General features: G+C 38.2%; 6 protein-coding genes across 11 annotated transcripts; 5 read left to right on the plus strand and 1 right to left on the minus strand.

Annotated features, from left to right (window-relative positions):
* The first annotated feature begins 1,467 nt into the window (after positions 1 to 1,467).
* LOC132785839 (organic cation transporter-like protein) lies at positions 1,468 to 3,932 on the plus strand. The gene has a single exon (XM_060792131.1). It carries the CDS (start codon positions 2,070 to 2,072, stop codon positions 3,753 to 3,755), a length of 1,686 nt encoding a protein of 561 aa, XP_060648114.1. The 5' UTR covers positions 1,468 to 2,069; the 3' UTR covers positions 3,756 to 3,932.
* A 2,900-nt stretch (positions 3,933 to 6,832) lies between these two features.
* Positions 6,833 to 9,363, plus strand: LOC132786507 (organic cation transporter protein-like). The gene has a single exon (XM_060793049.1). The coding sequence runs from the start codon at positions 7,189 to 7,191 to the stop codon at positions 8,845 to 8,847; it is 1,659 nt and encodes a 552-aa protein (XP_060649032.1). The 5' UTR covers positions 6,833 to 7,188; the 3' UTR covers positions 8,848 to 9,363.
* A 1,122-nt stretch (positions 9,364 to 10,485) lies between these two features.
* Positions 10,486 to 12,154, plus strand: LOC132787002 (putative flavin-containing monoamine oxidase AofH). The gene is made up of 3 exons (XM_060793831.1): positions 10,486 to 10,945; positions 11,002 to 11,184; positions 11,236 to 12,154. The coding sequence occupies exons 1-3, from the start codon at positions 10,563 to 10,565 to the stop codon at positions 12,104 to 12,106; spliced, it is 1,437 nt and encodes a 478-aa protein (XP_060649814.1). The 5' UTR covers positions 10,486 to 10,562; the 3' UTR covers positions 12,107 to 12,154.
* Positions 12,155 to 15,792: 3,638 nt separating this feature from the next.
* On the plus strand, positions 15,793 to 21,003 carry LOC132785868 (organic cation transporter protein). The gene is made up of 7 exons (XM_060792166.1): positions 15,793 to 16,812; positions 18,385 to 18,834; positions 19,559 to 19,713; positions 19,777 to 19,945; positions 20,010 to 20,151; positions 20,259 to 20,412; positions 20,474 to 21,003. Exons 1-7 carry the CDS (start codon positions 16,694 to 16,696, stop codon positions 21,001 to 21,003), a joined length of 1,719 nt encoding a protein of 572 aa, XP_060648149.1. The 5' UTR covers positions 15,793 to 16,693.
* LOC132785869 (elastase-1) lies at positions 20,460 to 22,475 on the minus strand. Of its 4 annotated transcripts, XM_060792169.1 has the most exons (6): positions 22,239 to 22,474; positions 22,015 to 22,177; positions 21,857 to 21,961; positions 21,675 to 21,793; positions 21,257 to 21,622; positions 20,460 to 21,206 (listed from the first exon to the last, which is right to left on the minus strand). In XM_060792169.1, exons 1-5 carry the CDS (start codon positions 22,375 to 22,377, stop codon positions 21,264 to 21,266), a joined length of 885 nt encoding a protein of 294 aa, XP_060648152.1. In that variant the 5' UTR covers positions 22,378 to 22,474; the 3' UTR covers positions 20,460 to 21,206; positions 21,257 to 21,263. The 4 variants fall into 4 exon arrangements, with proteins under 4 accessions (XP_060648152.1, XP_060648151.1, XP_060648153.1 ...); XM_060792168.1 differs by having other exon boundaries at positions 20,460 to 21,622; positions 22,239 to 22,475; XM_060792170.1 differs by having other exon boundaries at positions 20,460 to 21,622; positions 22,242 to 22,473.
* Positions 22,476 to 22,785: 310 nt separating this feature from the next.
* LOC132785997 (golgin subfamily A member 7) lies at positions 22,786 to 24,067 on the plus strand. 3 transcript variants are annotated; one of them, XM_060792357.1, is made up of 4 exons: positions 22,786 to 22,877; positions 23,333 to 23,483; positions 23,544 to 23,696; positions 23,840 to 24,067. In XM_060792357.1, exons 2-4 carry the CDS (start codon positions 23,346 to 23,348, stop codon positions 23,978 to 23,980), a joined length of 432 nt encoding a protein of 143 aa, XP_060648340.1. In that variant the 5' UTR covers positions 22,786 to 22,877; positions 23,333 to 23,345; the 3' UTR covers positions 23,981 to 24,067. The 3 variants fall into 3 exon arrangements, with proteins under 3 accessions (XP_060648340.1, XP_060648341.1, XP_060648338.1); XM_060792358.1 differs by having other exon boundaries at positions 22,859 to 22,877; positions 23,336 to 23,483; XM_060792355.1 differs by lacking the exon at positions 22,786 to 22,877 and adding an exon at positions 23,178 to 23,194.
* The last annotated feature ends 818 nt before the right edge of the window (positions 24,068 to 24,885 follow it).

Genomic DNA, 24,885 nt, shown 5'->3' on the forward strand with positions numbered 1-24,885 from the left:
CTTCGATGTTCTCAATTGATTTTCCATAAAGCGATAATTGTCATTGACAAATACCAATTGAAGTTAAATGAACTTTTGTCGTTTTGTGTTGTTTTTTTTTTTGTAGCTGCTCCAATAAATCGAAAAACGAAACCTGTAATGCACACTGCTTGCCATTATTTATCGAAGTGAATGTCTGAGAATGCTTAAACAATTACAACAAAATGGAACAATGTTAACGACTATGAAATACCTAAATAATTTACGATTTTTTCAATAAATTGCAAATATGCGCAATTGAGCATTGAGATTCTTAAAATTCTTGTTGCCCAAAAGTATGCTTTATATTTTGATATGCAAATGATTTTAATGTAAATTTGAGAGTTAGTCATTCCTTATTTTATTCCTTAAGTATAGAAATTAAGTATTGTATCAAAGTTTGGTAATGAATAAAACAATTTTCTAGATTTTAAAACAAATCACAATTATTAAGATAATGCATTTGATTTCAAAAGTTTACAAAAGAAATGTTTGCGAAATTTTAAAAGTTGAGAAAAAACAAATTAGAAAAAAAAACGTTAAGCTTTTAATATCAATTTATTAAAATAAATCCGAAGATCTTTTATTTAAATATTTTCTTTTGAATTTAATTCAAATTAAATTTCAATACAACTTAATATAAAATCTATTAATAAAATCTTAGTATAAGACCCTTTTTTATTTTTAATCTACTTCTATATTTCTTGCAGTGCAATAGTGCAGCATCATCAAATATATAAATATATCATTCAACCTTCTAATGTGCAAAATATACAAAAAAAACGAAAGACAGAAAAAAGAACTGTAATCACAAATATGTTTATATTATTTGAGTGTCTTAAACTACAGAATGTGCTGAATCGGCTGATAATAATGTCAATAACGTGCGACCTTTTGTACCCAGACTGGACAATTAGAGTACTGTTAAATTTTGTGTTCCGCCCAAAAAACACAGATTGTTTTAAATTCCGAAAATAATTGTCACGTGAACACGAAGGAGAGTTCCAAAGGTCTATTTAAAAAAAAATATAAATGAAGGTAAGAAAACACGCGATATGCAAGTGTGTATACCACATAATGATGACATATGTGAACGTTACTTTAGTTTATGGCCAAAAGCAAACAACAACAACAAACCCGTTCAAAACCCTCTTTTTGTTGGGGTTGCGCTTTAGTTGTTGTTATTTGCCGGCAAAGCAGAAAGCTGAAAACATTGGAAACGCTCTCCTAATTGCTGGAAACCATTTCACCGATACAAAAACAGAGAGGAAGAGAGAGAGTGTTCGATAGTGAGAGAGGGAGGTGAGCTAGTATTAGTGTCGGTGTGTGTAGAAAGAGCGAAAATATGTGCAAGCAGCTGGCTATGATGGATATGCCGACACACACACACCTACACATGGATATAAGTGTGTGCGCGTATAGTTAGGCATAAGAATATATCCAAGTATTGGCAAGACATCAGTCGCCGTCATCGTCGCTGCCCAGACAGTCGCACCGAGAGTCTTCGCATCGCATTGGCCTTCAAATCGTGCGCAGCTTAGCTTCCATTCAGGTCGCCAAATAGTAGTGAGTGACGCACTGAAAAAAAATTTCGCAATTTTGACGTGCAATTAGAAATTCGTTTGCGTTTGCCTTGCTGTCAGTTTTGCGTGAACCGGCAATAAGCGGGCAACACGTGTTGCGGCCAACCAGCATAATACATAACATGAAATAAAGTGCCTCGACAAAAAGACACAAAAAAAAAAAAAAGCAAATTTCGCCGGTTGTCAAACGCGCCGAGCACTTTAAAAGCGCTCTCTCGATTTCTCTCTTTTACGCTCTTTCGTTCGTTTCGTTCGCTCAGTGCAAAGTACACGTCACCAACAACAACGCGTCACGCGATACGCATTTCAAAGAAAGCCAACAACAAGAGCACACAACAACACAAAATTCGCACATTCATATTCATTAGTGATTCATTGAATCGAAGCAAAGTCAGTTTAACGCGTGACGCCGGCAACACAAGACGTGTGTGCGCTCTCTCTCTATCTCCGTTTCTGTTCCGTCTCGAAATGGGCTACGATGAAGTGATTGTGCAGTTGGGTGATTTCGGACGCTACCAGAAGATAATCTTTTTGCTCATCGCCCTCACTTCGATACCCGTTGCCTTCCACAAACTCGCTGGCGTTTTTCTACTCGCCAAGCCCGACTTTCGTTGTGCGCTGCCAAGTGATCCGCCCAATGCGAGCTATGCACTGGCTTCGGAACTCAAGGAGTTGGCTTACTCTGCGCAGGATAATTGCGCATATTATCAGGTGGATATTGCGGATAATGGCAGCTACTACCGAAACCCAAATCAGACGACGCCGCAGCAATGTACTCGCTATATCTACGATCAGTCCAAGTATCTGAACAGCGCTTACACCGAATTCGATTTGGTTTGTGGTCGCAAATTTCTCGCCTCGACTAGTGAATCGATCTTCATGCTGGGCGTCTTACTCGGGAGCATTATCTTTGGCCAACTGAGTGATAAATATGGCAGGAAACCGATCTTCTTTGCCTCGCTGGTGATTCAAGTGATCTTTGGCGTTGTCGCTGGCATTGCTCCAGAATATTTCACCTACACCATCGCCCGCTTAATTGTGGGAGCCACAACATCCGGAGTGTTCCTCGTGGCCTATGTGATTGCCATGGAAATGGTTGGACCGAGTAAGCGTCTCTATGCGGGCATCTTTGTGATGATGTTCTTCTCGCTGGGCTATTTCGGGATGGCTTTATTAGCCACCTTCATCCACGATTGGCGCTGGCTGCAGATTGCTTTCACGCTGCCGGGATTGATTTTCATGGCCTACTATTGGATCATACCGGAGTCGGTGCGTTGGCTGCTCTCCAAGGGACACAAGGAGCGTGCCATCAAAATCATACAGCAGGCGGCGCGTTTCAATCGTGTGGACATCACCAAGGAGGCGTTGCAGGTGCTTCTCGACGAGGGCGACAAGCAGCAACCGGAGGAGAAGCAGCAACAGGAGCAGGATCAACCGGAGCAAGCGGCTTCGGTTTGGGATTTGCTGCGTTATCCGAATCTGCGACGGAAGACGCTTGTCATCTTCTTCGACTGGTTAGTCTGCACAGGAGTTTACTATGGCTTATCCTGGAGCACCAATAATCTGGGAGGCAACGTCCTGCTCAACTTTGTCATCTCGGGTGCCGTGGAAATTCCTGCCTATTGTTTTCTGCTGCTCACACTGAATCGCTGGGGCAGACGTTCCATACTCTGTGGTTGCATGTTGGTCGCTGGCTGTGGTTTGATCCTGTCGGCTGCAGTGCCTCAGGACATGCATTGGCTGGTCGTCACCTGCGCAATGATTGGTAAATTGGCCATCACGGGATCGTATGGAACGATTTATCTCTTCTCCAGCGAACAGTTTCCCACTGTGGTGAGGAATGTGGGAATGGGAGCTGCTTCGATGGTGTCGCGTCTCACGGGGATGTTGGCTCCCTATTTGAATGACATGGTTGTCATTTGGCCAGCGTTGCCCATGATTGTTTATGGCTCGCTCTCGTTGGCCGCCGGATTCATGTCCCTGCTCCTGCCAGAGACGCTGAATAAGCCAACTTTAGAGACAATTGCCGATGGCGAACGTTTTGGCAAGAAGGAACGCTTGGATGCGGCTTACTTGGAGACGGGCAAGGCGATGGAGGTGCAGCCATTAAATGCTCCATTGGCCAATGGCAAGAGCAATGGCCACAAATACTAGAAAAGATCCGTGTAACTAACTGTACTTAAATCGGACCAAAACTTAGCACATTTTCCTACATTTAAATTTTTAAAAGACGAAAGTATTATATTTCAGAAATCTCATAAGCATGCCAAAAACACAAATGAAAAGAAAGAAAAAAAACACTTAATGAAAATGAAAAAGTCGCAAAGAAAATTGAGATGCAAAATAGAGCATAGAATAAAAGATGGCATAAAGGGGGTTGGACTTCAGAATTTGGATCAATGTCAATAAGGGCAAAAAACGAACTTAATCTTTTGAAAGGGAATTACGTGACTAATACTTTATTCAACAGATTAATGAACATTATTCTTTTGATAAGAATTTAAGTCGGTTCCATATTTCTTTCTTCAGATTGATGCAGGTATTATTAATATTTTGTAAAGAATTACACTTGAAGAACATAAACTTTTCTATAGGGAATAATACGTGTATATTTTCTAAGAATTAATTGATGTTTTATTTTTTTTGAAAAGAAATTGAATTTCGCTCTTAAAACTATTACGTGCAATCAATACCTTTTACTTTCAATTTTTTCTTACAGAGACATAACAATCTTAACCTTCTTAAATAGGAATTTAGATATGTCTTAGAACTTTAACAAGAAGTAACTCATGAATGTTCATGAATGTTCTATCCATTTTTTTAGGGAATTGATTTCATTAGTTTCCATAAGAAAAGGCATTAATACCTGCTTTATAAATGTCGGCAATAATTCAATGCACGTATTATATACTTTTAGAAAGGAATTAATACCTGTCTTATCCTTATCACTAGAGATTAATTATTATGCTTTCAACTACAGCTTAATGCCTGTGTTATCCTTTTAAAATAGAAATTAATACCTTTCTAACCTATGTTAACGAGGATTAATTTCAATTTGTTAAATGGAAATTGCACTCAGCGTGATTCTCAGTTCGAAAACAAATTAACAAAAGCTCTCTTCTAAAGCCCGAATCTGACTTAGACACATTGACATTGACCCCCTGCCAGCTACATATATGTATGTGTATGTATGTATGTGTATGTGTATGTGTATGTTATGTTATATTTAAACACACATTGTATACTCTCGTACTTAATTAATGACTGCACTCTAACGAATTTTTATGGTAGTAGCAACTAAATATACTAAATACTATATACTATACTATATACTATATGCTTTATACAGCTCAATGTACTTATCTCTGTACGCACTCGACCTATATTCTATTTGTATGTCTAATTTTCAATCAAACTGTGTATTTGTCTGGACCAAATGAATATAAATAAATAAATAAATAAATTATACACATGAATTTTAATTGCCTGATCTAATTTATTTCAATTGCCAATTGGAGTGAAAATGAAAACGGAAATACATATAATTTTAGACACTTGCGGCTGTCGGATTTTGCTTCGGATTTTGCTTTGAAAAGTTTAGACATGACAGATTATACTGTGCATAAATATATTTTAAATATTTTATATGTATGCATACATTTCTTGTCTAATATTTGTTGATCTTAAACTTGACTGGTTGAGTAAAACATAAAAGCAAAAATAAATCTATCTTAATAGCGTATTTGGAAGTAAATTTAGCTTAATTATTTATTAAATTTTTTTAATAAAATCAATTGATCTTGCAAGCAAATTTATTGGCAGGCATTTTAGCATTCTAGTTTTAGCCTAATTGAAACAGTTTCAGTTAGATCTGTGATCATAAAAAGCTTTAATTATTGCTTAAACATATTTATTACAAATGAACTAATCATAATTCAATGACAACTTTGATTTATTGATTTATCCTTAAAGCAATTCATTGAACCGAGTTTTCTGATTATGGAAATATCTCAATAAAACCTACCACAACTCATTTACATTCCATGATTCACAAGCTGATCAAGTTGAATTCAAATCAAACTGCTTTAAAGCATGTTTATTGTAGAAAAAATTAAACGTGACTTCGCTCTAAGTAAGAAAGTTTTTTTATGGCTCAACAAATTTTGAGTTGAGCAACTACTTGCCATATAAAGTTCGCAACTGATATTTAAATTGATATTCTAATACTCTTTTAAATCTGCAAAAGAAATTATCAATGCAAAATAAGCTACAAAAATGTTGTCAAAGAATAATTGTTTCTCAATTTCCAATCAAGAATAAAATATATTAAACATAAAACAAAATATTATAACTTATAGTGATAGAGTATCAAATCTTCGTTAAGCTAATCACATTCATGCCTTCATATTAAGTTATTTTTATAATTCATGAAATGTGTTTTCTTATCAGCGGCAAAAACACGAGACTGACATTAAACAGTAAACAAGTGAACGAAAAGAAAATTATAACGACAGCAAATCAAGTGCTTTACACTTGAAGAAACCGCACTCAACTAATTAAAATACATTGAGTAAAAGCAAATTTACAACGACAGCTGAGAAGCGTTTCTCAATTCTGAAATGAAATGTCGCAAAACATTTTACTTGTTATGATATTTAACGACTTAAGCCTTCAAAACTGAGGCCTAGCGTCGTTGTGCGTTGAGATATTTGCATAAAACTAAACTAAACTAACTTAAATTCCTATTTGCATAAATATTAACTAGGCGAGCGTCGTCAGAGAGCGTTAAATAGAGAGAGACCGAAACGCATTAAGTGATAAGAGTTTTGGAGAGCAACAAATGTAGAGAGAGCAAAAGGTAAAAAGGGAGAGTAACTAGACTGCATGCTAAACAATTGCAAAACAACACTCTATGGAAAATTGCCAATAGCTTTGCTCACAGTCAATGCAATTCGATTAGTGATCAAACGAGTCTTCGCCCCTCTCGCTCTCTCTCTCGATGCTGCATCCCTCCGATGTGGTCCAGCAACCCTCAACACAAATTTTATTACCTGAGTTGCAAAATGTTAACACACACAAATTTTCCGTAGGGTGAAAATGCAGAGAGCCTCGAATCGCAGTCGCAGTCGCAATCGCAGTTCGAGCAATCTGAGCAGAGCGTCGAGAGTTGAGATAGTAAACAGCGTTGGTGTTTTTGGTTTTTTGTTTGTCGTTTTCAGTTCTTGAGAAGCCGCTGCACGAAGCTGCCGCTCTTAGTCGCCGTCTGGCTGAGATCGCGAGCGGTTGTAGTATTGAGTGTTCAATTCAATAATCATAAAAGTCTTGCATATATCAATTTGCTTACTGCTTATTGCTCAATCGCAAACCAGCTTAAAACTGGCACACGCGACGTATACGCAACATTCAATGAGAACGAGTTGCGCGCGCGCTCATTAATTCCCAGCTAAGCTAACTTTTGAACCTCTCGGACGTGTCCCAAAATCATACGACACCGTGACGCAGTGATTAACAATCTCAAATCTAACTAACTAAAATAGTTATCAAAGCCGGTTATCAAAGGGAGAGTTATCAACTCTAGTTATCAGTCATGGGCTACGATGACGTCATCACGCACCTGGGCGAATTTGGACGCTATCAAAAACGCATCTATCTCCTCCTCTGTCTTCCCGCCATCGTCTGTGCCTTCCACAAACTCGCTGGCGTCTTTCTGCTCGCTCGTCCCAACTATCGCTGTCTGCTGCCCTTCGAGGATGCCGCGACTGCGCGCTACGAATCGCTGCCACCTCAACAATGGTCGCTGGCCTATCCCAATGATAGTGTCACCGGCAAGTCGGATACTTGTGCTTACTACAATGTGGATTACACCGAAGAGTATTTGAGTGGAAGTGTATTCAATGCTGCTAATGGCACGCTTCAGTGCAGCAGCTATGTCTACGATCAGTCAAAGTATCTGAACAGCGCTGTGACCGAGTGGAATATGGTCTGCAAGCGTAGTTTACTCAGTGCCACTAGCGACTCGCTCTTCATGGTTGGCGTGCTGTTGGGCAGCTTTATCTTTGGCCAAATGTCCGATAAACTCGGTCGCAAACCAACCTTCTTTGCCTCGCTCGTCATTCAGCTGATCTTTGGCGTCATTGCGGCTGTGGCTCCCGATTACTTTAGCTACACTATCTCAAGATTAATTGTGGGTGCCACCACTTCTGGAGTGTTTCTCGTTGCCTATGTCATTGCCATGGAAATGGTGGGTGCCTCGTATCGTCTCTTTGCTGGTGTCGCTGTGCAAATGTTCTTCTCCGTGGGTTTCATGTTGACGGCGGGCTTTGCTTACTTCATCCACGATTGGCGCTGGCTGCAGATTGCTTTAACGCTTCCCGGATTGCTTTTTATGTGCTACTATTGGTTGATACCGGAGTCGGCACGCTGGCTGCTCTCCAAGGGACGCAACGATGAAGCGTTTGTCATCATCGAACACGCTGCCAAGGCGAATAAGGTGGAAATACCTAGCGAGATTTATGCACAGCTTATCGAAGAGGCAGCTGAGAAGAAACGGAAGGATGAACTTGCTGCCGCAGAGCCTTCGGCTTCGGTGTTTGATCTGCTGCGTTATCCCAATCTACGAAAGAAAACTTTACTTATTTTCTTTGACTGGTTTGTGAACAGTGGAGTCTATTATGGTTTATCGTGGAACACGAATAATTTGGGTGGCAATCAGCTAGTGAACTTTGTCATCTCGGGTGCTGTGGAAATACCCGCTTATAGCTTGCTCTTGGTCACTCTCAATCGTTGGGGCAGACGTTCGATTCTGTGTGGTTGCATGTTGATTGCTGGCGTCAGTTTGCTGCTGACCATCATTGTGCCCAAGGACATGAATTGGCTGCTCATCGCGTGTGCCATGTTGGGCAAATTGGCCATCACTTCATCGTATGGCACCGTGTATATTTTCACAGCCGAACAATTTCCCACTGTGGTGCGTAATGTGGGTCTGGGTGCCTCGTCGATGGTGGCACGTTTCGGTGGCATTCTAGCGCCGTATCTCAATCTGCTGGGCGAGATCTGGCGACCGTTGCCGTTGGTCATTTGTGGTGCTCTCTCGTTGACGGCTGGCTTGTTGTCGCTGCTGTTGCCGGAGACGTTGAACAAACCGATGCCGGAGACAATTGCGGATGGGGAGAATTTCGGAAAGAAGCGCAGACCATCAGGCGACGAGGAGCTAAAGGTCATGATCAATGGCAAGCCGACGAGTTAAGTGAAAAGATGTAGAAGTAAATGGAGGCTGGACAACAGCTGACCATTTCAGCGAATTTAGGCAATTTGCATTTATTTATTGTTCAAATTTATGCAATTCACTCAATATTTCATATATTTTTTATACACTTTTTGAACATTAAATGCACAATGTTTTCCAAAAAAAGAAAAGAATTTATTACACGTCTGGAAAGCAATGAACTTTAGCGCAGTTTGCTGTTTACTTTACTTAGCTTTGGCCTCTTGCAGGCGATAAGCCTGGAGGCCTATCGGGAATTAGGTCTATAGAGCGAGCGCTGATAACGTGACTGATATGATAAGAAATCAGCGCACTTGATGTCGGGAGCAACAACCACTATGTTGCGACAACAACAACAACAAACATTACTATCATATCATATCTTGTAATTTCTGTAATTAATAATTAAGTTTGTGAACTGATTTGCTTTCGTTATCACTTGAGTAAGCGAGGGAAGTCGCCATAAACTAAACTAGCACATGGCAACAACTTTTGGCAGTGAAAACTATGTTTGATAACATTGTATCGAGTGCTTTGCTCTCTTCTCTATTTCAATTATGAAATGCAATTTAAATGTATAAATAAATCAAGGACACAGCAGCAAACAAAAGGCTTTCATTTAACTAAACATTATGAATGTGCTCTGAATTATGACTGAGTAGTCATAATTTCGCTATTTATCAAACTGCAATTGACTTCAATGAATTGTTGACAACAAACAATGATTGAATGCTGTGAACTTGAACTTCAATCATGACATTGTTGATATGAATGAAATTACCTGATGCTCGTTTCTATGAATGAATTAAGAGCGTGTTCTAAGAGCAGATATCACTGAGCAAAGAGTCGAACATGCATGAGCGTAAAGGCTATTGAAAGTTCGTACTTTGTGTACACAATTGTTGTCACTTGTGTAAAATGATATTATAAATATACGGAAACAATTACCGCAACGCTTTATGTAAGAGATCGGCTTGAGACGTTTGACTTGCATCGCACAAAAGTATGCAACGAAATTTGTGAAGTGCGCAAGCTAGTTGAATGTATATTTTATTCATACAATTGATGCCCAAGTTTGGTAAATTATATTAATATTATTCATTTATTAATTTATAAATAATTTTCAATTGTTATAGACTAACGTTTAGTTAATTGCGATCTACATTATTTATATATTTTCCTTGCAGTGTTCTTTTATTGAATCAGCCCAAAAGTATGCTTCACTTTTTATTTGGCGTGCGCTTACATTTTCCAGTAGTATTTGCGAAAAGTGCATGTTCAAAATGGCGTATCGATGCTTTCGTCGGGCAGAATATTTAAAAATAAAACTGAACCCAAAAATAGTTATATTTATAGTACAAAATAAATAAAGATTTTAGATCTTATTGCGTGCACTGCAAATTGAGACGCGAGCTTGAAATTACACCTGCTGTTGACTTGGATCAAGAATATATATACTGAATATCTTCTTCAGTCTTTTACATTTAATTCCTGTATGGGTACCGGGTATAAAAAGTGCATATTTTAAAAAAGATTGATGAGGAGCACCGAAAATAAAACTACAGCTCAAAAGTATGCTACACTTTTGCGCCTCTCAATTGCTTCCATTTTGTGAATTTGTTTGGAAACATCATTTGGATTTTTATTCAAAATTATGTCTGTGTTCAATGTGAAAAAAAGAATACGAATTTATTTAAATGGACTTACCATTTGGCCACGCATTACCAGATTTGGATGTGCTCATTGTGGGCGCCGGCCTCTCCGGCCTGACGTCTGCAGTGAAAATACTCGCTAAGGAAAATTCGCTAAACATGAAAATTCTCGATGAGTGCAGCACACCCGGCGGTCAACTCGGCACACAAGGTGTGCGCTTTGTCAACGCGGAGCAGACGGAGTTGCTCACATTTCTCAATCAAATGAATGTGCCGCTGCAAGAACGCATTGAGAACGATCGGATGCAACTGAAGCGTTGTCGCGATCTTGATCGTGGGGTGTTGGCTATGCCCATCAAATTTGAACTGACTCGTTACATTAATATGCTGGATATGCGCATGAAGAAGTTTAGTTCACTACGTTTTCCGTTAGTTCTAGTTTACTATTAATCAAGTTTGAAATTAATCATTGAAAACATTTTAGATTGCAGAAGCGATCAATGACAATGGAACGTCACATTTGTTCCAATTTGTTCTTTCAGCGATCGCGGCAGTTTATGTTCAACTTGGTGGAACTTTGCTCCGGATTGCCGGCAAATCAAATCAAATACGATGAGTTCATGTGCTTGTGCAGTTGCTGTGGAGGACTTGGCGTCATGATCGATCTGTAAGTAACTTGAATTGAAGTCGTTAAAGTATTGATTTTATACTTGTGCAGTTATATTGACATGCCCAACTCCTTGATGGAAGTATCCTGCAAGCAACTGCTCGATAGCCTGCTAGAAAAAGTGAAATCAATTGATATACTGCAAAATACGTGCGTTGCAAAAGTGAAACATTTTAAGGATTACGCTGAAGTTATCAGCGTCAACGGCACAAAATACACAGCTCAAGTTGTCATCTTAGCCTTGCCTTGGGATAGAGTTATGCAATTGGATTTTGAGCCGCCGTTGCCAAAGCTATATCAAAGGATTTCCGCTAGCAAACCGGAACCCAAGACTTTGCTCACCCAGTTCCATATACGTTATAGTCGTTCCTTTTGGATTTATCATGGCTACTCGGGTGATTTTTCCAAAGTTGAACCATTTATCGTAGGCTTCGCGCATCCGCCTGCTGCCTACTCCGGTTACATTCTGCACACCGAAGGAGAGTTGATCAGTGTGCGGGATACGGTGCTGGAACTTCTGGCCGAACCCTTTGGTGAAGAGATGCTCAGTCCCTTGGAATTTAATCAGCAAACAATGCTGCTAAGTACGGCGATGATTAAACCACAAACTAAACCTTGGCTTCGCATCATTTGGTCCGGTTCAGCGTCGGTGGCCACCAGGAATCGCAATCTGATGGGCGGCGCAGTTGAAAGCGGAATTCGAGCCGCGGTTAATGCTCTCTATGTGGTGCGTCCTCAGGTGGTTAGCTGGCGAGATCTGAGCGATGTCCAGGACAAGAAACTCTACGAGGGCGTCAGTTTTAGTCGCACTTCGTCGCTGCTCAGCCGCATTAATCTGTATAACTTTACCTTCTACAGCGTGTTTGTAATCGGCCTCATAGTCTTGCTCAACTTTGGCTACAGACAATCTGCTGAAATATAACTAACTAAGTGGTATATAAAAGTACTAAAGTATTATATATATTACTGAGACTAGCGATCTAATTCTTTTGACATTGCAATTGCTCTAAGGGGGCAGGGCAGGGAATTCTCAGTTTGCTCTCTCTCTCACTTGAGATAGTCTCACTTGTCTAATTTACTCAGTTTTGTCCACATCTAAGCAGTTAAGTACACAATATTTTTGCATAATTCTAAGCTCGTTCCGTGGGCAATCATTCACTTTAGCGACGATTTGCCACCCACACGCCACAACTAATAAATTGCGTTTCATAAATTTGAATCACTGAGAACCTAAAGAATTTCGCCAGGGATGAGCGATGACTGCTATAAGATCTTACCTGTTATTCCTTATCAGCTACTGCTATATTTGCAATAACTTAAATGGTTAATAAATAAAAGTTGGAGTTGCGTGAGACTCTGATATGAAACCAAAATATAATTATATGAAATTGTGTGATTCAGTAATTATTATTTGACATAACTTGTTAAACCAGTTTTCATAATAATATATATTAAAATAATATGTTCTACGAGCTACAAAGTATTTATCTTTTTTTTTTATATAATTGAAACATTAAACACGCTCAATAAATTACTGTGATTTTCATCTACATTTCTTTTTGTTGTTGTCAAAAAAAGTATTATTAAATTCTCTGTTCGGAATAGCTTAATCATTATATTTTGTAATTTATTTATAATTTGCATTTATTTTTGTTCTTGACTGTTATAAAGTTCCACTTTACATCTTCACCCTAAAGTCTTGTGCCAAATATAAAGCGCATCTCTGGCCATAAATTGATGTATTATTGCTTAAGCTTAAATCAAGTTCTATTTATATGACAGTTGCAGACGTTTCTCAAGATTATAAATGACATATAAATTTGTTTATTTTGGCAATTTTGATTTACTACATTGAATTAGGTCTCTTTAATAAAATTAGTCTCGACGGACAATTGGCACAGATTTACGTATGAGCTGTTGACCTCAAAGTGAAAGTGTGTGGGCGTGGCCAGAGGGCAGTAGGAAGATGTTTACTGTTTCCTACGTGAGTTGGGTGCGCAATGAGAGAATAACTGTTATTTACAAGTCACATGCATTTCCAAAAATCGAACAAAAGCTGCACGTGCGTTGCGAACAATATCGAACAACAACAGCAGATAATAATAATAATGAAAGACCAACCCATCCAGATCTGAATACAATTCGATTGTCAACGGAACACGCCCCAGACGTCAATGTGCATTCTGTGCGATTCACATTGATCATTAACGAATTAGAACATACCAAAAAGCCGGCTACCAAACTGAGGCTTTAATTAGACAGCCAGAGCAGATGAGATCGCTTAGGATCGTGCCCGAACTGTTTCTATAGAGCTAGTTGCCGTTAGAAGCGCGCTGTTCTATGCAATTTTCACAGATGAATGGCAAACGAATACCTATGCAGCGAATGATTACATGCATGAGAAAAACTAAACAATAATTAAAGCACAACAAAAAATAGAAAACAAAATATATATTGATGATTGCTAGATACCCTGCACACACACATTCAGTGAGTTAACCCCATGGTTGTTGCTTACGTATTTTATTTACCCATTCATAGATATATCGATCGATCGATTGACGTATAAACAATTGGCGGGGATCAATTGAAGAGCTCTTGAGAGTCGCATGATCTAACTGTTAATACAGTTAACCTCAATTGGTATCCCATCGATCGCTGGGGGTCAATTGCATCATGAAAATCTAGTTCTGATTCTAGTTTCGGTTTCGATTCTAGATAATACATTATGCGTTTATGCTGAGTTCACTCAAGTGGCAATAAATTTCTCACAGATTATAAATATTAACATCAGCATTGTTTTAATGTGTGTACACAGAAAACAAGAGAGAGAGAGAGAGAGAGAGAGAGAGAGAGAGAGAGAGAGTGCAAGGCAGAAAGGGTGAACTCAAATGTCTTCCGCTTTGTTGGTTCCACATTCCATTTACAACATTGTACACAGACAATATTCATTCAGCTCTTTGCATTTTAAAGAGTCGCCGCAACAGCAAAAGAGATAGCACAACAGATAGTGAAAGAGAGCGAGAGAGAGCGAGAGTTCACTGAAGAAAACAATAAAGTAAACAGAGCAGGCGCTCGATTATCGTCCACACGAAATTTTCAATGTAATGAAAGAATGAAAATATGTAAATGATATGAATTACCGCGCAAAGTAGAGGAAATTAATGCTTAAGCGCTAATGTGCATGAATATTAACTAAAAGCATTTATTTACTCTCTAAAGTACAGTAAAAACTCGACAATATGTCAATAATAATTTACATAAAATTAAATCCACTTCTAAAATTTTTTACTATTGAATATTATTTTGAAAGCTATATATATTGTGTAATGAATTTGGACTGAAAAATCTTTATTGTTTATAAATTACATAGTATACTTATTAATGATAATTTACATCAACTTGATCAGTTCCTAATTTCAATTGAAGAATTCTTTCTTTTTTATAAAGAATGGCGATAAGAATAATATCATTATTTATATATAATTCAAAAAATTGTTATGGATTACAGTAATTATTTTTCTTAATTACAAATAACTCTGTAATTATTACCACAAAACTTTTATTCGATCGCCCACTGTACACACAATGTAATATTGATCCCGTAAAGAATTAAGAATCGAATGAGTTTGACAAAGGTTCCAGCTGTTCCGTTTGATAGATAACCTCGGCGATCCCTATGCATTTTGGAAGCCTAGATGCAGAGGGATGATTTTTTTGGGGTTGAGTGAAGATTTTCTAATTTTTGCGCAGAGGTAACGAAAAATGCACAACTTTGAAAATGCAAAAGAAAATTAGGCGTGACAGGAAAAAGATGAATGTGCTAATGGATTGAAAACTAGAGTTCATATTTCAAACAAATTTGGAAGGTAATGAAAGTTTTCATAGTGAAAGGATTGTATTTTATGAAGGTACGGTAAGGTATATACGGATTCATTACTTAAATATATCAATTTATAAGAGAAAAGGTAAGCTTAAATAAAAGTTGAATTTTCAATTTTTCTTTATTGTTTAAGATTATTTTGTGGGTATCATGCATATATTGAAAGATCTTTATTTAGTCAAGAATTAAAAAATGATTATACAATAATAATTTTCAGAAAATTACATTACATTTTTAAAATTTTCTATAATAATACATATATTAAATAAAACAATTCTGATATGAAGATAAAATAAAAATATATTTAAGCACGGCTTAAGATTGAATGATATATATGCCCCATTCAGTAGGGTGTAGCGTATAGAAAATTGTCGCCAGAAAATAATCTCTCAAAGATTTTAGAAATGCCTGCAGCACACACAGAGCCAAAACTCAAAACCCAAGCATAAGCAAATGGAACGGGAAGAGCCGAAGTCGAGCGATGGCGACGACGACGACGACGACGATGTCGATGCCGAGTCAGAGCAAAATGAAGCATACTCGCAGTCGCAATCGTAATGAGTGTGCGTACTGTAATTGTGTCTGTGTGTGAGTGTGTTGTGTGCGCTGTGTGTGCAGTATGACAGTCTGACAATCGGACAGTCAGGCAGTGAGGCAGTCAGTCATTCAGTCAGTTAGGCAGTCTGTTTGGCTGGCTGGTACAAAATGTTGCGATCGACCTCCCGTGGGCTTAGTTTGTGAGACGCCTCCGAAGCGGCAGCAAGTAGTAGTTGGTAGCATTTGCAGTCGTCAGTCGCAATCGCAGTGCATTTTCACACATTGTGCTCGGAGAGTTCATTCAAATTTAGAAACGTTTTTGCCGCGCAGCTGTTGAAGAAATTCTATTCGGTTTATTCGTGTTTATTTTAACATATTCAAAACGAACGAATTTTGACAAGCACAAAAGGGAAACAAAAGGAAAAACCACAAAAAGAAACGTAGAAAATAGAACACACAAGATAAACCACAAAAAGAACGCACACACTAAAAGTGAAAGTGAAAACAAGAATTCAAAAAAATACCGAAAACAACAACAAAGTTTTGCATTTGCTTTTGCTTCGCCTCTATCATCTATCTTCTATCGTCTCCTATCAGAATTGCCTCGCTGCATTTATATTTTTTGTTGAGATCCGTCTGTGCCGTATTATCAGTCTGCCACTGGATAAGGAGGAGCATTCGACTTCTCGACTTCTGAAGCAGATTGGAGGTGCAGTGAAGTGTTCAGTGCGGTGCGGTGAAGTGCGGTGTTCGGTTCAGTGTCGTGTTAATGCACTCGCGATCGTCCGACAATTGATTGCATTAAGTTCTATATATATATACTTATACTATATAAACGCATATTCATATTTATGTATATGGCAAATCCGAATCGCGACTTTTGTGATTTGCTATTTTCAATTGAACGATTAATTGGCGTAGATTATAAATAGATTCGCAAAGCCAAGTTCAGTGTCAACATGTGCGCAGCATCAAAATTCAATTGACCGACTGAAAACTGTATTTATAGAGCTCATTTGAACAAAATTTAAAAATAAACTGTTTGTAAGAAAAACAATCATTACTGTGATATTTTGAAAAGACAAAAATATGGCGATATCAAAGGACGCAAAACTGGAGAAAACGCGAGAGCTGATCAGCGAGCAGGGCATGAAGGATTTGCTTACCAGGCAGCTGGAAATTGTGGGCAGTGGAGGTGCCTTTGTTTGGTATGTAAAAGATGTTCTTTCTTAAACCAATCTAAGGATAAAAGACAAAACCTTCAGCATAAGTTTGGTTAGGATAAAAGGCAGAGTCCTTTTATGCTGAAGATTCTGTCTTTTTATCCATAGATTCAGGCATAACTTGTTCTTTCCCTACTCCAATGAATCACAAAAGTCTTTCCTCTATATATAAATCCAACTCGAGTTGGGAAGTAAAAACTCATGTGCAGCATATTAAATTCAAGGCGTTAACCTAAAGGTCAAGTCATTACTTAGAACTTAGTTTTAACAGGAATTCTTTAAGGAAGTAAACTTCTCTATTTATATTCCCTATCATGAACCGGTAACAAAGTTCAATTCAATACACGTAACTCCCTAGGGTAATCAAAATTTTAAATGCTCACATGAATAATTATCACGCGATGTGAGTAAGTGTCAAGTATTCTCTATTGTAGTGCCCGAAGTCTGGTCTAATCTAGAATATAGTTCAGCAAGTATTAATTATAGCATCAAATCAGAGCTCTATTAATGATAATGTCTATGGAGCTCACGATTGCTTTAAAAAAACGTAAAATACAAAAAAGAATGTGAACGAATCGTGCTATTAATCTACATACTCGTCGCTTGCATTCTAGTATTTGAAAAGCGGTTCTAATAATGTAATCAATGTAATAATTTCAACATTTTTACATTTTTGCAATTGGCACCCAGATCTTATCTTAATGGGCCAGGCTTGGTAATTAATTGCCTGGGGAGGGGGGTGAAGATGGTTTTGGTCGAAGGACAAGTCATTCAACTGTCTTAAATGGAATCGTTCAGTTACGTGCTTGAAATATTCATAGTTGCAGTCAAACTAATATTGAAACTATTTTTTTTATTTTTGACGATCTTCAGTCAGAACTCATTCTCGACTCGATGTGACCGTCTGACGGTCGTTAAAAAACGAAAATGAAAACGAAAAAATAGAAAAAAATTTAGTCGAATATGTAAATATTGCGCATTGCGTTCCGGTTGCCCGATTTGATTAACGATTAGTGACGGTGTCGTTTACATTGAAAAAAACGAAAATATTCTCAATATTGTATCGGGAGTCGCACTCGTTGTATTCATACTCATACTACGAGTACTCGTAATCGTATAAAATCGGAGACGTATTTTCAGCAGCATGTGCTGAATTCTCAATGGCCCGAAAAAAAAACAATATATGTGAGTTTTTGGAATGTGTCACTAACCTTCACAACTTTTTTTTTTGTGTTCGCAATTATCAGTTGGCATTTTAATATTTTGCGATCGGCAATTGTTATTGTCATTTTCGCAATTATAAATATTATTTTGTATTATTGTTTCATATTGTGTTTAGGCAATAACAAGCCATTTAATAAATTTCGTGCTAATGTGCGAAAGATTGATGTTGCGTGTCAAAAACAAGCCAAATGACAAATAACAAAACTATTGATTACGTATCACGATTAACTCTAGCTAAAGCGTTATAATTAGCGCCAGGTGAAACTCTGTCAGCGATTGACACAAATCATTTGCACCCACGCATTTATCTAATATTTACCTTTTCGCTTTCAGGGCAATCTTCTTTCTCTGCGTCACTCCCAACATATTGAACGGTTTCCATGTGTCCTCCTATACGCTGATCGGTCACCAACCTGACGATCCTCGGTGCAATGTTGATGATCTGCGTGCTTCAAACTGGACGCTGGAGCAGAAACGCAGTATCACAGAACGAGAATTGGAAAGGGAGAAAGGTTGCAAGGTCTGGGATTGGGATTATAAGCATTTGAGTGGCATGTCCTTTGAGGATGCTCAGAACTACACGACACGCTTGGCTCTGATCAACAAACCCGCCAATGTCTCCTGCAAGGTGAAGGGCAACTACGAGTATCTAAATCCAGAGAGTACTTTCGTCACAGACTGGGACTTGGTCTGTGATCGCGAGATTCAACGGACTTCCGCTCAGGTTTCCATCTCACTGGGCAAGTTCTGTGGCTCCTTCTCCTTTGGCATTCTAGCTGACAAGTGAGTATTTAAATATAAACTTATACAGTTTATAGTTATCATGAAGTATTCATCGTTTTGCTAACTGAACAGCTTAAATGGTAGAGCGAAAAGTTCTTCAAATAATGTTCATACACAAATTTCATATTTAGTAATAATAAAGTTTTGCAAAACGCTAAATATTTTATAAAAATCATTAATGAAACTTACGATTTTTAATTAAGTAAATCTACGAACACATATTTCTGAATAGCTTCTCCGCTCAAAATGAATACTTTGCAAAAAGTTCATTGAACTTATTAGGAAAATCTAAAATGTAAAATTAATCTTTATTTAAAGTTTGTTAATAATAGTTTTTTTCAACTAAATACATAAAATTATGACGAATTTGTTTTTAGATATTTGTATTACCTCGTTGAAATAAATAATTCTGTTCTTTATTTAAACTGAATTGTAATCTTCTTCCGAAATATAATATTTACAATATTCTGTTCTTCATTAAAACTAAATTGTAATCTTCTTCCGTAAGATTTACTATATTTATTTTTGACTTTACATATTACTAGTCAATCTTTTTATGAAATATTTACAATATTCTGTTCTTCATTTAAACTGATTTGTAATCTTCTTCCTTAATATTTCCTACATTTATTTTTGACCTTATTTCTAGTCATTTATTTTTATTGTATGAACATTTATATTTGTAGTATTTACTATATTTATATTAATTATTATTCCTGCCTAGATTTGGCCGCAAGACTTCTTTCACCCTTGGCGCCGCATTCTACATTGTAGGCAGCATCATGTGCAGCTTCTCCCCCTGGTACAGTCTCTTCCTGGTGGGACGTTTTGCTCTTGGCGCTGCCTCCTCGGGTATCTTCTATCCAGCCTTTACAATGAGTAAGTCGACTTCAAGTTTATTAAATAAATTTCGTTAAATTGAAAATCTTTTGTTTTTTGCAGTTGTGGAAAACATTTGTTTGAAGCATCGTTCGTGGATGTCCATTGCCTTCTCCGCTTCGTATCCAGTGGGCATGATCATGCTGGCGATTACAGGGTATCTGATACAACCGTGGCGCTATTTGCAGCTGGCACTCACGATACCCTCAATGCTGCTAATACTCAATTGCTAGTGAGTTTGATTCAAACAAACTTAATAAAGCATTATCTAATCCTGCCTTATTTACTGTCTTTAGCTTAATGAATGAATCACCGAGATGGTTGATCACCAAGAAGCGCTACGATCGCGTCTATCGGATTCTCTTCAAGCAGCCCAGTCACTATGAGGTTCAGCCAGCAATCGCCCCAGCCACCGAAATTGTTAGCGATAAGAAAACAGTGAGTGCCAAAGTGACAAAAAAAAAAACACAAAATTTTGAAAGATGCATTTTGTTGCTAAGCGGAAAGTATGGGACTAAATGGGAAATACTTTTGCTTTCTTGTAGCTGGAACCCGCTTCAAATGATTCACTTGGTCAGAAGCTAAGAAACGGGCCACTCAAGTCCATCATTGAGCTCTTCTCGAACCCGAAAGTGCGCAAATTGATCTTCACCTCGTACTTTATGTTCTGCGTTACTTCGCTGAGTTACTATGTGACAGGTGAGGCTTAAATCAGTCTAAAATCAGACTTCCTCTTTACTAATTTCTTTCCTCTTTTTAGCTTTGAATGCGGACAACATGAAAGTGAGTCGCTATCTGTTTATTATAGCCACCGGCTTGGTGGATATTCCTTCGTATCTGGTGCCCGTGTTTATGCTGCGCTTCACTGGACGTCGCATCACCACGATGTTCCTTTTCATGTGGACTGGAGTCTCGTTGCTCCTGGTGCTCGCTGTGCCCGCTGGCAACACCACGTGGATTGTGATATTTGCGCTGCTGGGACGCTTTGGCATCAGTGCCACTTACTCGGTGGTCACGCTCTACACCGCTGAACTGTATCCCACGGAGATACGTAACTCGGCATTGGGAACTTGTTCGACGTGGGCGCATGTAGGTTCGATATCGGCGCCGTATGTCGTCGATGTGCTGGGTGCCTTGGGCTGGTACATTCCAACAACGATTTGTGGCTGCTGCGTTTTAGTAGCAGGTCTGCTAACACTCACGCTGCCCGAGACGGGCACTGGGAAATTGTCGGACAAGGTGGAGGATTCCGCCTCCTCATCGACCGAAGTGAAGGCTGAAAAGCAGTAAGATCGAACCGCGACACACAAATGGTTCCACTTAAGTTGTAAGTTAGTTTAATTGAAGCGTCATCGACCCCGCGTAATTTGTAATTTATCTACCAGTACTCTAGACCTAAGTTTCTCCATATTTGTATCTGTCTTGTTGTTATTATTTTTTAATAATCCTTGCATTGTCGTAGCATATACATTATTATATTCGTGTAATGTTTTCTGTTTGAGATAACGTATAATAAATAAATTATACATACATTTATACATACATTATCATCATGTCCAGGTCTTTTGCACCAACAGCTGAACCCAATCGTAATAGGGTCGCGTCACCGTATAGATGCTGGGCATTCCCTTGATGCCACAGGTCAGACCATGCGATACCAGACCATAGATATATTCACCTCCGCCATCACCATACCGACATATCAACGGTCCACCCGAATCCCCTTGGCACGAGTCCTGATTGTTGCCCAGCGCACAAACCGTATTGCCGCCATTCTTGGGAGCCCAAATGTGGCCAATAATGTCGCGACACTGCTGATGGCCAATGACACGCACCTCGGCCTCGAAGAGCTGCTTTTGTGAGGGTCCTGCATGCCGTGTGGCGCCATAGCCAATAATGCGACACGATTCTGGGAACAAACATTGCAAGAGGACTTCAAATATTTTAATAAATGTGCTCACCATTGCTGTGCGGTTTCATGCCCTGTGGCGGCAGCTGAGCGTATTGCAAATTGCTGCTGAGTTGGCTTTTAAATTCACGATCCAATTGGAGTAACGCAATATCGTTGCGGTAGTTTGAACTGTTTGAAAAAACAAAAGGTTTTAATATACATCGCAGTTATTGCTCAGCTTGTGCAACTTACGGTTGAAAGTAAATATACTCAGTTCTTTCCACGCCATACGGTTCAAGATCATGCACATTTTCAATGTTCTCGTATCCAATAAAGGCCACAATCTGATGAATGTTTCTAACACACAATTATCTAAGACAAGTGTTTTTTTCATTTGACAATCTACTTACTTTCTCCATACGCAGTGAGCAGCACTTAGTATCCAGCGTTCACTTATTAAACTTCCACCACAAAAGTGCTGATAAATCCATTTTAGACTCGCATTTCTATTGTTGCCATATGCGTAGTGCGCATCTTGCAACGACACCATATACGGATACTTGGAGATGCTGCCTGAAATATTAATGGAATTTTTTTAATAACTTTCCCACTTGTCTGTACGATAAACGCATACTGCCCTCGCTGGCAACAATTCGACCGCCAACAATGGGTACAGCGTGACATTTTTGCGAATCAAAAAGATTTATTGCTGCAACTGCTGCAATGATAATTAGGATACCACATTTTCGATTGGAATGCGAACCAGCCTTCATGCTGGCAATTGGTACAAGAGACTAAAGACTTAACTACGACCGTCATCATTTTCAGTCATGAATTATGATAATACACAAATAAGCGTAAGCGCTCTCACAAGGGGAACAAGCTGTGCAAATATTTCAATGTGAATGTGTTGATAGAATGTTTTGAAATCTCTACGCTGCGCCACAGCGGGTTGAAAGAAAACTTTTCATTTATTTCACATATTTTATTCTCAAGTTAAGTTAGAAGAAATTTTAAATCAAGATTAAAATTTGAAAGCACACTTAAAATGTAGGTGTCTTATTTGAAAAACTGTTAGAATTAGCAAGTCTGCCTTTGGCGATCTGGCAGCACTTCATTTATTTCGCTTACGTTAAAGTACGTTAAAGTGCGCCCTTACGTTATGGACCGCAACAGTCTGGCCACACTATTGCTGCAGCACAGCTGATTAGTTGTATTCGGGACCTGTGAATGGTCAGACGCCATTGTGTTCACATTACGTGCGTTGCAAATTGTAAGTGGTAAATCGTTAAATAAATTCATCATTTGCTTATCTCAAACACATTGAAATGTTTATTTATGACAAACTTCCGTGTAACGGTTATAATGCACATTTTGCCTTACATTTTGAATCATGGAAATAAGTCTAAAACACGCAATTGTTGAATGTTTTTGTTGTTGACCTGTTCTATTGTTTTGTTTTGTGAAAAAAATAAATAAAATGTATTTCAATCAATTGTCAGTGGCAAATTGTTCTAAAACGTAGTGTTAAGCATATTGCTTGTGTGTGAATCAATTAGTCATCAGCAACATACTCGGGCTGAACTCAAGGTGACAAAATCCAAAATTGAAGCAAGCAACCCCGCCCACTTTATTTTGGGGGCTCTTATGGACAACAATGATTGCGCTGAATCAAATGTTTCGCGAGCTGCAACGTGCGTTTATTAATGAAATATGGCATCATTTCAGAAGCAGTACCAGAATGTCACAAGGCGGTGGCACACCATCGGCTGGGAATCCAACAATCCTGCATGCTGGCAAAGTGTTCATACAACGCGACTATAGCGATGGCACATCGGTCAAATTTCATACACGGCTTCCCCCTGAGCTGGAGGGCATGGTAAATAAATATTCCTTCTAATTATGAATATGTTTTACAATTCACTTTGCGCTTTTACAGATCGAACGTCATGTGTTCGAGGCCACCATTAACAGGCTTAACGAATTTTATGCCGAGGCCGAGGAGGGATCATGTGGCACTTACTGCGAAGGTTGTATAGGTTGTATTACGGCATATTTGATCTACATGTGCTCCGAGACACATTACGAAAAGGTAACTAGATAATATTAGAATATGATGTGGTGCCCTAGATCGCTAAAAACTTTAGTCAGAAGAACTGAATTCATTTAGGATAACTATTTTATTTATCTGTGCCATATTTAAGTGTTGCTAATTTTGTCCTTTTTAAATTGCAGACGCTGCGTAAAATATCCAAATTTGTTGCTTCCCAAAATGAGCGCATTTATAATCCAAAGGGACTGCAGTTGATTGATCCAACATTTCGTGGTCTTCGTGTTATAGAAATAACCATATTTGATCGTCCAGGGCGAACGTGACTTCCGCTCTCCCATTCAGCCAATGAGTTTTTCATGTGAGACATCGGCGTTTACTTCAAGAAAGAAAACAGAAAACAAGAAACAAAACTCTACTATCAACACAACAACAACAAGGAAAATTGTTACAAAAAAGCAGCAAACAAGTCAAAGCCATTTCGCCACGCCTTTTTGTGCGTGTGCGTTTAAACCCCCATAAAAAAAAACAAAACGCAAAACTGTGCAGTCAGCTAAAGCTTTATATATAAAAAAAACACCTAAATGGATATAAACCATATATAGGGAATATGATCTATAATGAGTGCAGCATGTAGCATAGTGTTGGATCAGCAAAAGCCTCTTCTGGAGCACGTAAATTAGTCAGTAAGTCTAATGTAATGATGTTGTCTCAGTTGGCAGTCATAATAAGCGTTATGAATAACTGTATGTAGTCGTTAGCGGTTAACTTGTTAGTTAGTACGAAGAGTATTTGGATGCGTTAGCAGAGAGTTAGTTGCTAGTTAATTAAGTGGAAAGCTACTGAGAAAACAAATGCATTTCAAGCTAATACACAAAACAAAAAAAAGAAAAAAAATAAAACTTTAATGAAAATTGAAACGAAAATTGATAAGGAATGATTTAGTTACAACACACACACACACACACAGACGCATACACACATTCATTTTGCAAATGTTGTTATTGCTTTTACTAATTTATACCGTGTTTTTTGCGAGATAATTGTTACTAATTCAATTGTATTGTATTCGGCTTTAGTTTCTAATTACAAAACAATAACTTGTAAAAAGCAAATGAGAATTGCGTTTCATTTTCAACTTGATCTAAAACATTCTGCTTTAGTGCAATTATAAAATGTATGTACAATATGTTAAGTGTAGCACACATATAAACACATACATTTTAACACA

The sequence above is a fragment of the Drosophila nasuta genome, chromosome 2R, assembly GCF_023558535.2.
Source record: "Drosophila nasuta strain 15112-1781.00 chromosome 2R, ASM2355853v1, whole genome shotgun sequence".
In the NCBI taxonomy this organism is placed as follows: domain Eukaryota; kingdom Metazoa; phylum Arthropoda; class Insecta; order Diptera; family Drosophilidae; genus Drosophila; species Drosophila nasuta.

What these genes read in the sequence shown, in the direction of transcription:
- LOC132786507 (XM_060793049.1), top strand. Translation starts at nt 7,189, where the DNA reads ATGGGCTACGATGACGTCATCACGCACCTGGGCGAATTTGGACGCTAT.
- LOC132785997 (XM_060792357.1), top strand. Translation starts at nt 23,346, where the DNA reads ATGTCACAAGGCGGTGGCACACCATCGGCTGGGAATCCAACAATCCTG. An exon ending in CCCCTGAGCTGGAGGGCATG is followed by an intron (nt 23,484 to 23,543) that starts GTAAATAAATAT and finishes GCGCTTTTACAG; the next exon opens with ATCGAACGTCATGTGTTCGA. An exon ending in CCGAGACACATTACGAAAAG is followed by an intron (nt 23,697 to 23,839) that starts GTAACTAGATAA and finishes TTTAAATTGCAG; the next exon opens with ACGCTGCGTAAAATATCCAA.
- LOC132785839 (XM_060792131.1), top strand. Translation starts at nt 2,070, where the DNA reads ATGGGCTACGATGAAGTGATTGTGCAGTTGGGTGATTTCGGACGCTAC.
- LOC132785868 (XM_060792166.1), top strand. Translation starts at nt 16,694, where the DNA reads ATGGCGATATCAAAGGACGCAAAACTGGAGAAAACGCGAGAGCTGATC. An exon ending in AGTGGAGGTGCCTTTGTTTG is followed by an intron (nt 16,813 to 18,384) that starts GTATGTAAAAGA and finishes TTTCGCTTTCAG; the next exon opens with GGCAATCTTCTTTCTCTGCG. An exon ending in CTATCCAGCCTTTACAATGA is followed by an intron (nt 19,714 to 19,776) that starts GTAAGTCGACTT and finishes TGTTTTTTGCAG; the next exon opens with TTGTGGAAAACATTTGTTTG.
- LOC132785869 (XM_060792168.1), bottom strand. Translation starts at nt 22,377, where the DNA reads ATGAAGGCTGGTTCGCATTCCAATCGAAAATGTGGTATCCTAATTATC. An exon ending in GAGTATATTTACTTTCAACC is followed by an intron (nt 21,794 to 21,856) that starts GTAAGTTGCACA and finishes TTTTTCAAACAG; the next exon opens with TTCAAACTACCGCAACGATA. An exon ending in CATGAAACCGCACAGCAATG is followed by an intron (nt 21,623 to 21,674) that starts GTGAGCACATTT and finishes GTTTGTTCCCAG; the next exon opens with AATCGTGTCGCATTATTGGC.
- LOC132787002 (XM_060793831.1), top strand. Translation starts at nt 10,563, where the DNA reads ATGGACTTACCATTTGGCCACGCATTACCAGATTTGGATGTGCTCATT. An exon ending in TTTAGTTCACTACGTTTTCC is followed by an intron (nt 10,946 to 11,001) that starts GTTAGTTCTAGT and finishes AAAACATTTTAG; the next exon opens with ATTGCAGAAGCGATCAATGA. An exon ending in CTTGGCGTCATGATCGATCT is followed by an intron (nt 11,185 to 11,235) that starts GTAAGTAACTTG and finishes ATACTTGTGCAG; the next exon opens with TTATATTGACATGCCCAACT.